Source organism: Corythoichthys intestinalis, chromosome 15 (assembly GCF_030265065.1).
Source record: "Corythoichthys intestinalis isolate RoL2023-P3 chromosome 15, ASM3026506v1, whole genome shotgun sequence".
Classification (NCBI taxonomy): Eukaryota; Metazoa; Chordata; class Actinopteri; order Syngnathiformes; family Syngnathidae; genus Corythoichthys; species Corythoichthys intestinalis.
In genome coordinates, this window is record NC_080409.1 from 29,553,166 (window position 1) to 29,569,056 (window position 15,891).

The 15,891-nt window shown below is 37.6% G+C and overlaps 1 protein-coding gene across 3 annotated transcripts in view; it reads left to right on the plus strand.

Annotated features, from left to right (window-relative positions):
* Positions 1 to 15,359, plus strand: part of adck1 (aarF domain containing kinase 1) — a 50,903-nt gene extending 35,544 nt beyond the window's left edge. For 2 of the 3 annotated variants that reach the window (XM_057860444.1, XM_057860445.1), the window contains exon 11: positions 5,453 to 5,590. Coding sequence is in view for 1 of the 3 variants with exons in the window: in XM_057860443.1 (XP_057716426.1) it covers positions 5,453 to 5,646; positions 11,437 to 11,596 (354 nt within the window). In the remaining 2 variants the exon portion in view is untranslated. Of the gene's footprint in view, positions 1 to 5,452; positions 5,647 to 11,436 lie in introns of those variants that run through there. The other variant, XM_057860443.1, reaches the window with a different exon arrangement.
* The last annotated feature ends 532 nt before the right edge of the window (positions 15,360 to 15,891 follow it).

A 15,891-nucleotide genomic window follows, 5' to 3' on the forward strand; every position in this document is an offset into this window, starting at 1 on the left:
AATCAAATTGACATTTGTCAATTCAAGTTTAAACTGAAGCGTCTTCTTGAGAGTAAATTTTCTGATTGTTTTAAAGTTGGTCACTAGTGCAAACTGATATAAAAAATAATGAGTAGTTTCAATGAAATGAAAAATATTTAATTCAATGCAAATTCACCATGTGTTTTGGAATGTTTTGGATAAGGAATATATCAAGTTATAAACAATGAACCTTTTCCAACACCGTAATTTAAAACAATACAATTATGATTATTAAAAATAATAGTTGCACAATTCTAAATACTCACTTTGGTTTGTGTGGCACAGCCAAGGTTTGAACTTTGCCAATGTTGTCCATGTTGGGTCCCAGCCAGATTCCCATTTTTTTGCTATTTTTCTTAGTTGAGACTTCTCCTTCCCTGGACTGTTTGCCTTCCTGATCTGTGTCTCCAGCTCTCTTTCCTCCTCCACTCACCGTCTCAATGAGTTCTGGTGATCTTGTCTCGCTCAGTTTTTGAAAAAGTTATCTCAACATAAAATACAACGCTTGCCATAATCATTTGGTTATTTCTACTCCTCGGAATGTGAGGGTTAAATACCTTCGGAACTGAAGGGCACCTCGAAATATTTTGGCTTATGAAATATCTCAGTATGTGATGGTCTACATCACCACAACAATAATAATCCTTTTGTTGCCTGTCCCTCTTCCTCGGGAACCTTTCTCTTTCCAATATTAATAACAATATTAATAACATTCATTAACTTGAAATACCTTTCTATGGATTTTTCTCCTGATTTCTATCCAACTCTGCTCCGACGATGTCAGGCGCAAGCTTGCAAAAGGAGATCTGATGTGTGATTTTCAAAATAAAGAGTGTAAAGGAACAATTTTTGTTTGACGTGCTATTTCAGAAGACCTATAGCGAATAGTGCATAAATAATAAGCTATACATGTGTTCATTTAGATGCCATGTTAAATTATATAAATTAAAATGTATCTTTAAATCTTATAAGTTAGGTTAGGTTCGTCGATCGAAACTGCATAGGATAACTTAGGTTAGTCGATCGATTAAAAGATAAATAAATGAGCTCTATAGACTTTGACATTCAGACAACCTTTATATATCGGTTATTTTATTTACTTTCTCAGAGTTTGAAGTATTGTGGATAAGATTTTCCCAGCAAAATGCTATTTATTTACTGAGATAGCTGTTTCCCGACAAAAGGGTGTGATAAAAGCATATTACTTATTATAATTCAGACATTTTACACTCTCCAGCCACTATCCCCCCATGTCGCTTGCATAAAAAACACAGATGACTTATACATTAGGGAGAAAAAAAACTGAAATTGCTCGCGCCAATTTCCCCTCCTGCAGACTGCGTTCCACTCGCGTTTTGCACTGCTTATTATTGCTGCACTTTTTATGCAATTCCTTATTGTAGCTTTCAGATGCAAATGAGAGGAGTTCTCTATGTCCTGCTGACAGCTGTTAGGTGTGTTATATTACCGCCTATAATTGGTATTAATTGTTAGTCCCCAAGCAAGATTTAGCAGAACCCAAAATGCCTCTATTCCAATTCTTTATCACATGCTTAGGATCGCAAAATGTATAGCTGTCGGGTTTGATGTTTACTCTACAGCAAAGAATAGCAGATGTCTACTAGGGCTTAAGATTTTATTGGGTTGACAGTTGTGTTGCAGCGATACCATTTTTGTCTCCTGATATCGATTCTGCTACCCGCCTGTGTGGTATGGCTGATGCCTATAGCACATTTTTTGGAAAAAGCAAAATATTTTTTCCTTCTAGTACTAAATTACTACATACCTACTTGAATGTAAAATAATAGTTAGCATTGTTTGGTCACAAACTGCTTAAAAGCCTTTGTGCCTACCAGGTATGGGTGACAATAAAATAACTCCTCTAAAATCTAAGATGTAAAATATTCTTTAAGGCCAAATGTTGTTTGATATTTGTTTAGGTTCACAGTCAATGGCATTATACCAGATTAGCAGAGCTGTGCAGTGACCGATGGAGGGGCAGGTGCTGATAGATCAAAAGGGGCACATGAACAAAAGTTTAACTTACCTTACCTTAAAATTCAATTCAATTCAATTTTTCAATTTTCAACAACATAACTTACAGTTTAACCAGCTTTACAATATTACAATTAATAAAAAAAATATAAATAAATAAATAATAATCATTTGTTTTCAACAACCAGATGTCCTTGGACTCCTCACCACACAGCCAGGTCAAAGAGGAAGAGTGTCCGGTAGGGGGTGGGGGAGGGGAGGTGGTTTATGTGGTGCCTTAGCGGACACAGGTGTTTTTTTTTTTTAACCCTTTAACACCGAATGTGTTGGATGCGACACGTTTATGCATATCATCTTTGAAGCCTCGTAACGCTGTAATTACGTCACCCACGTGCCCCTGGTTGCTCTCGTTTGAAAGTACGGAAGTTGATGTCCACACCAGTTTTTATTTGAAGTCAATCGACCAAGTAAAACGGGAGATAATGTCATTTCAGTTTTATAGTTTTATTGCACTCATAAATATGCATTGACACGCTGCATGGACCATGTGTCTGTCTCCATATTTCCATCATTTCTTGTCCTTTGTTCAAAACCGAAAGCAGCACAAGAGACTACATATCCTAAGGGCCGTTGTGATGTCAAGAAGGACGAACCTAATGTGAACATTTTTAATAAATTGACGAGCAAGGCGCCAACCAAGGGAAAGGAGACGCGTAGCAAGCAAGCAACAGCCGGTTGAATTGAGCTAGCGACTTTGAAACGTGCAGAATGAATCGAAAACTAAATTTAGCGCAAGCTAATGCATTATTTTATCAACTCAAGGAATAGGATGAGCTCTATTTGTCATTATTTTCCTCGGCTCAGTCGGCGTCTCGGCGAGTAGAAGTGACAGCAGCGCGCAAACGGCAGATGAGTAGGCTGTGTGACGTTGTATGTGACGCAGCTTAGTGACATGTTCAAAAACAAACTTTATTGAGTGCGCAAAAAAACTTTATTGGGTCGCATGCCTAAAAAAATTTGAATTGAACTGAACTACTTGTCAATATTTTTGAAAATAATATATTTTTTTTCAATGTTTGTTATTTTTTCTTCACTATGAATCTTTTCAATTTTTATATAGATGTGTGTTCGAGAAGCTATATTGCATGTACATATATACCTTTGATAAGGTGATGGGTACAATACCTAACTTCACAAAGAGATATCCTCCAAACCATTTTTGTGTTGGATAATATATATAAAAAAAATTCTCACTATTTTGCACTGTATATAACACGTTTTGATAGTATGTGTGAAGGCCAAAAACGCCTATGACAATAGCTGCTGTTTGTGTTGAATTGTCAAACATAAAACTATTCAATCTTATGTTTTTCTATTGAATGATTATCCTAGCAAGTTAAATAAATATTATCAAGCTTCAAAACGGTTCGTCGAGCATGTTTGGTTGTCAGTGGGACTTCAACATTACAAATTTTGAAAAAAGATTTTGGGATTTTTATGTCTTTTTGGGTCCAAAATGTGGATTAAAGTTGGTCAGTGAAGAAAACAACAGTTTGGACATGAAGTTCAAGGTATCCTGAAAAAAGGGACCCAACTTGGCCATTGTGAACAGTTTTTTCTTTGAAATATAAAGGCAACATCAAAGGCATGCAAATTCGGCCAAAATAGGCTTAGGTGTTAAAGTGTTAAAGTTGTTTTCGGTGTTCCGGTGAGGTACTCGTTGGCGTGCCTGCACAGTGCAAAAAAAAAGAAAAATGCCCAGTCAAAAGGGGCACTTTTCGGTGTCCCGCAGCTCAGGAAATGGCTGCCCCACCATACAAAATGAATGGGTTTCCGTGCCGCAAAACTGGGCACTGATGTTGCACTGTTGATGTTCCATACAGTGTGCTGATGGCTCGTGAGAGTATGTTAATCACACACCAAGCACCGTTGGCACTGCTATGAAAAGAAGAGTTTCTGAAATGTACTCACCGTGTGCCGCCACATTTGTAGTATGAAGAGCGCATGTGCAGTGAGTGCGTAGGTGCAGCAGTGTTGACAGATTGGGCAGGTTCCTGCCGAAATAGGTGGGTTATATTTAGGGCTGCAGCTATCAGTTATTTTAGTAGTCGATTAATCGATGAACTACTTAGTTTGAATAATCGAGTAATCGGATAAGGAACATGAAAATGAAAATACCTGAGCTGAGCCTCAAACGGTATGAAAAAAAAAATCTATGTACAACAATAGAATAATTGGCTAACTTAAGTAGCAAAAGTCCGCTAGCTTAAATGCTACAAAACGCTAACTTTTTATTTATTTTTTATTTTTTTTACAATGTTCTTAACAAATGGTTCGGACACATATTCCCACAATAAATGGCTAAATATACCTATAAACTAAATTACGAATGCATTAAAACAAACATTACCTCAAACAAAAACTTATGTTGGTCTTAACATGGAGCAGCTGGATTCAGCCATGTAAAATGAGGCAGACTAGAGGGCAGTGTATCCACCCAAATTAATAAAACTAAATGCAAACACTTTCAAAATAAACCATTGCAACTCCACTTTAATTAAACGAATACTCGAAGCAGCATAATTTAATTGGAATCTTTTTTTCTAATCGAATACTCGAGTTAATCGATTAATCGATGCAGCCCTAGTTATATTTACGATGTGGTTGGGCTGGAGATTGTTTTGATATGGCAACCCTGAGGTGCAGTGCGCTGTTGGATCATTATCTCCTTATGTTGATGGTGCACACACGATTTTAAAATGGAAATATTTCTCTTGCGGACCGGTGCCAAGTGCCTCACGGACCGGTACCGGTTCGCATACAGGTGCTTGGGTACCACTGCTCTATAGTCTACCATTTAAATTATATGCCCATACATGGAAAATATGACTGCTGAATGAGTCAATTCACAAATACTTACCAGAATACACACCCTCCAAGGCTCAGATAAACATTTGTTTTTCTTCTTCTGCTTCTGCATCTGCTGCTGCTTCTTCAGCTGCTGTTTCTGCTTTGTCAGCTGTGTTTGCAACTGCCAGCCATCTTGGCAAGGGCGACCGGTAGTTGGAAATTAATGTCGACGCGTACACATTGGGCAGCATCAATGTGTTACTTTTTAATACTAACCGATACTAATGCCAGCATTTTAATGTCGTACCCTTCCAATACAAGTTTCGGTATATTTGCAACGCTATCTGAAGGTGTTTGTATTTTTCCAGTCTGAATCTATAAGATAAAAAACATTTTTCTTAGGTAAACTTTTTAAAGTACAATATTTTGGGTTAATAATTTATTTTTAACAAAAAATATGTCACATATGTCCTTAATACGTATTCTCTAAAAGGATGCTATACATTTGTTTTCAATGGATATTTTAGTCACCTTAACAAAGGTTGACCTTGAGTTTTTGTTAAATGCAGTACTGTTTTCTTTTTAGGAAGTGGAAATACGGACAAATGCAGCTCTTTACCTACCTCAGATCAATGACCTATTAAACAGAGTTCCCCGGCAAATGTTGCTGCTTTTGAAGACCAATGATCTTCTGAGAGGAATTGAAACCACTCTTAAGACTAGAGCTTCATCATCCTCCTTCATCAACATGTCACGCTGCTGCATTCGTGCTTTGGCCAGGTATGACTACAAACGTCACAGTAATAAGAATATAAGCAGTGTGGTTAATCCTACCTTAAAGAAGTAATTAGTTACAGTTACAAATTACTTCTCCCGAAAAAGTAATTGAGTTAGTAACTCAGTTAACTCATTGTAAGAGTAGTTACTCAGCAAAGTAACTGACGTTACTTTTCATGCTCTACACATTATTACATTATACATTCTATAACATCTTTCACATAGAAGATGTTTATATTAACTGATTCAGTTGAACTGATGTTTTCATCCCCCCCAAAAAAACATAGGTCAAACTTTTAACTTTTTTTTTTTTTTTTTAAATTATTTTCCCTAAAAAAGACTGTAAAAATTAGGGATGCAACGATAATTAAGTCACGGTTCGTTACGATTTTCGATACGAATGACACAATTTTCGATTCGATTCAATACTTTAATGCTCTTAAACAAAAAATAAAAGTGTTCGATTTTTTCAATGTTTTTTTATTTTGCTGACAAGCAAAAATAACATTGCCATCATATAAACATGCATTTTAGTGCATAAAATTTATCTGCTTGCTTACTGATCTGAAGAAATTTTGTATAAAAGTGCTGAGAACAATCTTTACTGTTTGTAAAGTGAGGCGGGACACACTGTTGATTGCTACAGCTCTCTTAGCAGCTAAGTTTACCACATGAGCAAAACATCCTATTCGTGGTCCGAGTCCATCTGTGTCACGTACTGAATTAACAATATTTGTAGCATTATCTATAGTCACTGGTATGGATTGATTTGGCCTGCTTAACTTCCATTCAGGAATGGCGGTTTTTAATTCATCGATGTAGTGTATGGACTACGTGTCCCATAATCACTCTGGGCTCAGGTAGCCAATGGCATGGGGAGGATCTAACGTAGCACATCTAGTTTGCTATTTGATGATTTGTGTGCGCGAGTGTTGTCGGAGCATTAAAGTCAACAAACGCCACACGTCACGTCTGCTCATTACTGCACAACACTAGCGTATGACAATCGACTTTCATAAACAGGACGAGTTTGAATTACAGCGTTCTTAATTTGCCATTCATTGTTCATAATGTAACCGTGAGGTACCTCACAGTTTCCAGCTGTCTGTTGTCAAAGCGAGGTTGTTCGGAGCAGCCAAGTCGGTAACAATGTTTTGGCGGACTTCGTTGTAAATATTCGGGAAGACAGTCTTTGTGAAATATGTACGAGAGGCGATCGCATATCAGCAAACCCAAAATGTTGTCACACAGTGGATCTGTACGACGCTGAAGCCACCTCCTCAAACTACTGTCTTTCCTCGCTAGTCATGATTGTCGTGTCTGTTACCTCTGCCACAAACAAATGCAGCGTGCTTCACTCCGCCCTCCATGCAGTTTGGGGGAGGAGAAGAGGAGGGGTGCTCGCGGGGAGGAGCTGACTCAAACCTTTTTAAGGCACAGCCCTCAGTTTTCGATGCACCCCGGGCAAATTAGCGAGCGCAGCAAGAAAAAAATTCTGAAAATACATTTTGGGAGCTTTTCATTTGCATCGAATATTTTTGCGTATTGAATTGAAGAGGACGTATCGAACGGTTCAATATAAAACTGAGTAATGTTGCATCCTTAGTAATGATATACAAACTACAACTTTCAAATGCTGTACAGTTAAAAAAAAAAGCCTTTTTGTTTTTCCTGTTGTACTGAATCCGCAATGAAGCGCGTCACCTGTATTGAGATATGTACTGAACCGTGACTTGTGTGTATCGCCACCCCCCTAATATACTCTATATTGACATATTTTTCTATATGCAGGTGAGGCTTGGAATCTCCTGCCTCTCCTGTCTTTATTGTAGTTGTTTTGATTAAAAAACATCACACAAGATTCATGGGTACATAATTCAAGAAAAGTTTAGGGCAAGTGACTAATTTTGGTAAAAAAAAAAAAATTTGGTGTCCACAAGGATAACGCCAGGTTGGTGATGATAATGCACACTCTAATTGTACCCTCCTGGACGCCACAAATTTTATGTTAAAAAAGGTTGCCCTAGAGTTTAAGACGACGTTTGCCACGCTAAATGCTAATCCTAATGAGAAAGCGAATGCTATGCAGGTCACCTAACCAATCATAATTGCGTTTGCAACGACGTCACCACCCCTTTCCTCTTCCACCCTCACGCTCTGCTCACACTCCCAAGCAACTATGACAAAGTCAGACAACTCGCTCTTCATTCAATCAAATTGTAGTAACTAGGGATGGGAATCGAAATCCGATTCCAATTCAGAACCGGTTCCGAGTGTTTCGAGGTCTCGACATCACAATGAAAAAGCCTTAACGATCCCTTTAACGATCCCTAAAGACGCATATTGCGTCGTGACGTGTCTTGTTGTCCAGACGCATCAAACTAGCATGGCGCCAAGAACCACTCGCTCCAAAGTTTGGCTACACTTCACCAGGAAAAAGGGTGAAAATGAAAGGTTACCATTGTTTAGCACGAGCGTTGCCGCCGTAAACATAACAATGACAGCACGTAGGTTCGAACGCTCGAAAGTGTGTCTTCACTTCACGAGGAAAAATTACAACAAAGCGACTTGCAGTCATTGCGAGATGGAAATAACTGCATCGGGAGGGAATAGACTGCACTGTCCTCACCGAGACGCTAAGGCTCAGTCCTGGCTATACAGCTAGCTAAACTCCCAAATGACGATGCAGAAGACGTTGGTATAATTTGCTGACTTTATTCAACCATCACTTGAAACTAAAAATACAAATGATACAAATGCAAATCAATTTCGTCCCCAATAACAAACAGGTTTGCATCAACGTAAATCAGCGATGATTAGCTTCTAACACAGTAATAACAAACAGTTAGCATGCGTTCGCTAGCATTAGCACATCGTTTAAACCACTACACAACTGGATTTAAGTGTCCGATCGCGAGTGGAAACACACAACAACAACACAGAAGATGATACATACAGGCTTTGGCTCTGTAGATATTTTACAAACATTAACAAAGAACGTAGGCTCGTGGCAGTGTTTCCCTTTCTCACTAACTCGCTCACTCGCTTGGATGCGGCATTTCTTCTTCTTCTCGTGTAAGCGCACTCTTCTTCACGTGAGCGCGCTCTTCTTCACGTGAGGAAGCGCAAGGGCGCCACCACTTGAGCGTGAAAGCACAATAAAAACTAAAAAGCATGCATTTCAATATAATGGTAAATAAAAAAAGGGGTCCCCAAACTACGGCCCGCGGCTCCATATTTGGTCCGGCCCCCTGAACAATTCCAGAGAGCATTTTGAATTTTTTTTGTTTTTTTCTCCCTCAGTAGTGTTATTTATTTCCTGGCCTTTTTCAGTGAATAACTCAGAGAGGGTTATTTGGTTATTATCTATTTAATTAATAGTGCTATTATTATTTATTATTATTATATTATATTATTATTTTTATTTTATTTACTTTTGTTCCGTGAAGAATCCACAGAGGGTTATTTGATTGTGGCTTTCTGAAAAACAATAATTTTTTTACATTTACGCACTCCTGCAATCGTCGCACTTTTTCTGTTACAAACTGACCCCGGCCTCTCATCAGAGAAGGGAAAAGTTATTTGGCCCTCACAGGAAAAGGTTTGGGGACATTGCCAAAGGCAGAACAACGACCTATATGCCAAAATATACCAATATTTTTTATTTCTATTAGAAAAATGTTTCAGTAAAATGTTACACATTCTTGTGCATTTGCCACTTATTGCCACAGTTAACATTGAGGCTTTGGGCCTCTTTTGACCTCGTTGTGAGTTTGTAAGGTTGTGACTTCTGATTAAACAAACTTGATGCCAATCAAAATGTTTGTTCTTCTTTTTCCCGAAATTAGAATCGATAAGAGAATCGATAAAGAATCGAATCGTTAAGCAATATCGATAATGGAATCTGAATCGTAAAAATCGTATCAATTCCCAGCCCTAGTAGTAACGTGCCCGTTCACATCCTTAGTAATGGTAACTGCGTTGCAAAGGTAGGAAAAGTAATTCGATTACTCACTACTGAAAAAAATAACCCCTCTAGAAACGTCGGTATTAACCACACTGAATATATAGTGCTGGCCAAAAGTATTGGCACCCCTGCAATTCTGTCAGATAATGCTCAGTTTCTACCAGAAAAGAATTGCAATTACAAATGCTGTGGTAGTAATATCTTCATTGATTTTGCATGCAATGAAAAAACACAAAAGAGAATGGGGGAAAAAAATTAAATCATTATCATTTTACACAAAACTCCAAAAATGGGCCGGAATAAAGTATTGGCACCCTCAGCCTAATACTTGGTAGCACAAGCTTTAGACAAAATAACTGCGAACAACCGCTTCCGGTATCCATCAATGAGTTTCTTACAATGCTCTGCTGGAATTTTAGACCATTCTTCTTTGGCCAACTGATCCAGGTCTCTGAGATTTGAAGGGTTGCTTCTCAAATCAGCCATTTTCAGATCTCTCCACAGGTGTTCTATGGGATTCAGGTCTGGACTCATTGCTTGCCACTTTAGAAGTCTCCAGTGCTTTCTCTCAAACCATTTTCTAGTGCTTTTTGAAGTGTGTTTTGGGTCATTGTCCTGCTGGAAGACCCATGAGCTCTGAGGGAGACCCAGCTTTCTCACAAGAGGTCCTACATTATGCTGCAAAATTTGTTGGTAGTCTTCAGACTTCATAATGCCATGCACACGGTCAAGCACTCCAGTGCCGTAGGTAGCAAAGCAACCCCAAAACATCAGGGAACCTCCGCCATGTTTGACTGTGGGGACTGTGTTCTTTTTTTTTGATGGCTTTGGTTTTTTTCCCTGTAAACTCTTATGTTGTTGCCTTTTTCCAAAAAGCTCTACTTTTGTCTCATCTGACCAGAGAACATTCTTCCAAAACGTTTTTGGCTGTCTCAGGTAAGTTTTGGATAATTCCAGCTGGCTTTTTTTAAATGTCTGTGGGTCAGAAGTGGGGTCTTCCTGGGTATCCTACTATATTGTCCCTTTACATTCAGATGCCGACGGATAGTACGGGTTGACACTGTTGTACCCTCAGACTGCAGGACAGCTTGAACTTGTTTGGATGTTAGTCGAGGTTGAATCAACTTTAATCCATTTTAACTGGCTGCAAGTGTGATTCAGTTATTGCCACCACCTGTTATTTGCCACAGGTAAGTAACAGGTGCTGTTAATTACACAAATTTGAGAGGTATCACATTTTTGGAGTTTTGTGTAAAATGATAATGATTACATTTTTTCCCATTCTCTTTTGTGTTTGAAGATATTACTACCAAAGAATTTTTAATTGCAATCATTTTCTGGAAGAAATTGAGCATTATCTGACAGAATTGCATTGTTGCCAATACTTTTGGCCAGCACTGTACATACTGTAACTTAGCCTTCTACTTTTTCATAATGAACGCGGAAGAAGGCTTTCCACACTTGCAAATTGGTCAACTGCTTTGTTTGTCTGAAAAATAAATGCACATCTATATATACACAACCGAAACAAACTTTAAAACTGAACAAGGAGAAAATGTCCAGCGATGGCAAAAAAAAAAAAAGTCAAGAAAACCGCAATGAAGATAGCTCAATCAGTCAAAAGAGGCACTGTTTAAGTGACCAGCTCCGTCTTGTGTCAAAGCTAAGAAGTGCAACTGAATGTAGGCTGAACTCAAGCTTCTTGTGTGGGCAGTATTCAATTATATTTTCATAATTTGCTTTAGGTCAATGAAAACTGGGCTGTAGATTGGACACACCGGATGTAGGAAATTTCTAACTTGGTGGTTGTTTTTTTGTTTTGACAGACACAAAAGGAGTAAAAATACGTCCAGCAGAAGACGTCTGCAAATCACACTAACAGAGTCTTTCAACCTCTGGAGACTTAGTATGTATGAGTTGTTACTATGGTTGAAGAGCTCTCTGGTGGCACGTGGGGTTTCTACTCTGCTAGCATTTTTACATTGAGACATGTACTAAACTTACTACAAGGTGAGCATCTGACCACTATCTACTGATTAAAATAAAACCAGGCAGCCATTGAATCATGCAGTGCTTGTCAAAACATACCTCAGGATGTGACAGTTTTGTGTTTCCTCAGAACTTGTTATAGTAGTATTTATATTCAGCAACTAATGGGCCGTTTATATGGTGATGCTCTGACACCAAGACGCAACAATTGTGTTGCAGAATGACCTCGCATTTAGATGGTGACGGTGAAAACGGAAGGCGACGGCGCAAACTTTTGATTCTGGCCTCGAAAGTGGAAGGCTTTCGCTTCGATGACGTCAGCACTCGCACAGGTCACTTTGGGTGTGCAAAGTCGCTGCTAGTAAACATTTAAAATAGCAAACATGGCAGAACAGCGCCTTTAATTTACTGTTTTATAATATTTTTAATTTAAATATATTTTATTTTCTCACAGATGCCATTGCTTCGAGTTTTTAAAAAATTATTTGTCAGGAAAGCTCAAGTTTGAACTCCGAGACAAGTATCAACAGATAACAAAATGAGAATAATGAATCAGACAGCCAAGGATTGCCTGCTTCAAAGACTTTATAAACATGATATATCACGGGTACAAAATGATATGACTCAGCCAGGAGCTGAGATCACCCAGAACTAGAGATGTCGCCGATCGATCGGGTCCGATCACGTCATTTTCAAAGTATCGGAATCGGCAAAAAAATATCGGCCATGCCTTTTTTAAATATATATATATATATATATATATTTTTTTAATTAAATCGTTTTCTAATTGTATTTAACGTTACAGACATAATATGTTACACTCATCCAGAGTCTTTAGTTTAGGCTTAAGGTAGGGTTATCAAATTTATCCCGATAACGGCAGTAATTAATTTTTTAAAAATGTATCACGTTAAGTATTCAACGCAATTAATGCATGCGTTGCACGACCCACTCACGCATTGTCGCACTCAATCTGTATTGGCACCGTTTTATTCATATAGAGAGATAAAAGACAGTGTAATATGAGTAGAGTGAATTTTGGCAGCCTTTGGAGCCTTTTTTTAATAGGCTAAAACCTTACAATCCTTCTCCCTATGATTAGAAATATCATGGGACCTGTCACCTTCTGTGCTTCTGCCTGTTTTGCTTTTACTCTTTTATTCTTAGTCTTTTTATTTATTTTACTTTTTTCTGGCGATGTGCACTTTGAGATTTGTTGTCAAATGTAAAGTGCGTTATAAATAAAATGTATTATTATTTATTATTATGGGAAGCAATGTGGGGAAGCAAGGTAGCAATTGATCTTTTTTCTAGTTGGCAATATTTAGTCACAATATACAAAGTCACACGTCTTTCTATCTGTGGATCCCTCTCACAGAAAGAATGTTAATAATGTAAATGCCATCTTGAGGATTTATTGTCATAATAAACAAATACAGTACTTATGTACTGTATGTTGAATGTACATATTCGTCCGAGTTTTATTCATTTTTTTCTTAATGCATTGCCAAAATGTATATGATCGGGGAAAATTATCGGGAATGATTGGAATTGAATCGGGAGCAAAAAAAAGCAATCGGATCGGGAAATATCGGGATCGGCAGATACTCAAACTAAAACGATCGGGATCGGATCGGGAGCAAAAAAACATGATCGGAACAACCCTACCCAGAACGTACAATGAGAATACACAAGTCCAGAGTCTTTATTCCTGTTGAAAGGGTGTTGCTTACTACAAAACGATACCTACTGAGAAAACATAAGTGAAAGTTACTGCTGCTCAGCCGTGGCTGACACAAAAAGGGAGTAAATAAGATAAGGCATGAAGGAGAAACCCAATGTAATATGTTGAAAAGAATATTTGCAGCACATGAACAGTAAGTATGAGTAAAATCTCACAAACGAATATAGTGGAATATAGATTCACAACAGTTTATGTGTTTCCTAAGCATGAATAAAATATTCTTTCACATTATTGACAAGCAATGTTATATCATTTAAAGTTGTAAAGAACAGCTCAAGAAATACGAGAGAAAAGTTAAATAAACACAAAAAACGTGAATAAAACTGCAAATAAAAGGTACGGGGGGTAAAAAATAAAACGCTTGCTTTGAGTGGGTGGGTATGTTGTCTTCTGGCCTGAGAAGGTTGTTGTCAAAGAAGTGCATCATTGGCTGTCGCCTTGTAAAACTGCACTGCCATCTCGGGGCTGGCATGAATACTACATTGTTTTCACGCAAAATTTCATCATTGTTCGAATGGAGACGGAGCCAAGACGGAAGGAACCATATAAATGTGAACATGAAATTTGTCATATTCTTGGAGCATCGCCATGTAAACGGCCCCAGTTTCCAGTAATCACATTCTGTAAAATATGAAATTCAAACTGTCAGACTTCAGCCGTGATAGTCTTAGAACTGTAGCTATCGTTACTTTTTGTCGGTTTATTTTATAACTCAGTATGAACATCTTTTACCATTGTAAATGACACTTTATGTGCAGAATTTTAATTATGAGAGAGGAAACGTATAAATGCCACTTTGGATCTTTGCTGTATTAATATCACGTCAACTACAGTAAAAGGACACACAGTATTGTATGCATGCCAAGAAAAAAAACTAGCGGCTGTTGGGTCAATATTTATATCTTACTATTAAACAACTTTTAGAAAACACCAAGTTCTGTCTTTCTGTTATTTAATTCGATGCATAAAGTAGAAAGGTTGCATTTTTTTTCTAAATAAATTCAAAATCACGCGGAGATGCTTTGCTCTGTCATTGGTAACGTCCTTTTAATTTTGGGACATTTTGGGGTCACTTCTTTGTTAACTCATCAATTGCCCTTCCCAGTCAAAAGGGATTGGTCATCTAGCACCATCAATGGCAGCCAATTAGTGCCCCATAGTGCCTAAAACTAAAAGTGTTCCATGGTTAAAATTTTCATGAATTTTCAGTTTTTTCATAAATTTTTTTATTTTTTTATTTTTTTATTTTTTGGCAGTTTTCACAGTTTTTCCTTTTTTTTCCCCGTGGTTTCAGTGTTTTTTTCCCCCCGCATTGATATTAAGGCATTTCTGGACTACTTCCGGCTCGTTGGTAACTTCCTGCAGATTATCAGGTCACTTCCTGTTAATATCTGGTAATTTTTCCCATTGGAAATTAATGGGGGCATTTGGTATAAATGAACAACTTTTTTGGCAAAAATCGTATTCAACTGTTGTGCGCCTTGATTTCCCCCAAAATTTTACGTGTAAATTACGTGAATTTTTTTTTAAAAAATGTAAGATGAGACACATTTTGAAATTGGAAATTTTCAATATTTTTGCCATAGTAAACGAATGGGCCTTATCTTTTGTGGAAAAACACTTTTTTTTCGCCACAATCGTAAACGTGAGGGACGGAATCGAAAGAGAGCCTGAGTCATATGAACTTTTGGATCATTTCAAAGTTGAAACAGTGAGAATCAGTCAAAGTGCACGGGCTGTGCGGCACGCCAAAAAAGTGGACCGAAAAAAACATGTAAAGCATCTTCACAATTAACAAACCCTAAAACTAGGGATGTGCCGGTATTATATTCTTACGGTATAATAACCTTAAGCCAAAATATCACAGTATTGCAATTACATCTCTAAAATGTGTTACTTTGAGATATGTGGGTTTAAAAAAAAAAAAAAAAAAATTAAATTGAACGGGATTGTTTTTTTCAAAACATATTAGCAAATTTGAACATAAGTATAACGTTAAGTGGGGAAAAAAAAAAAAAAAAAAAAAAAAAAATATATATATATATATATATATTCTAAATATATGTATATATATTCTAAATAAAATTAAAATATATGCAGTCCTTTAGGTTTAGGCCGCAGCTCAACATTATGACCATCAAAACAAAAATAATTATTTTCCATAAAAAACACGTGTGTATGACTTGTATCATGTTTACATTATACTCACGCTCTCTTTCTCAACACAGACAGTTGCCAGGGAAAAAAACCACCACGTTTTTCCATCGCTAGACACATTAAACACGCTGGAATTAAGTCTCGTAGCTTGTGGGAAACATTCGTGACAGTGTTAACTAACATTTAATTTTGCTTAAATGCGAAATCATATTGGAGATATTGCCTCATCGGCAGCACCCTCCGTAAGCATGTTTTGCATGTCGGTTGGCCCACTTTCTCTAAGCCGCGGCCGTCTGTAGCTTTTCTGTAGCCGAAGTATTCCCATCCCAGCGATTTAGTTTTCTTCGATGGGGGAAAAAGTTCAGGAGTTTCAGCCATTGTGTAGCACAGC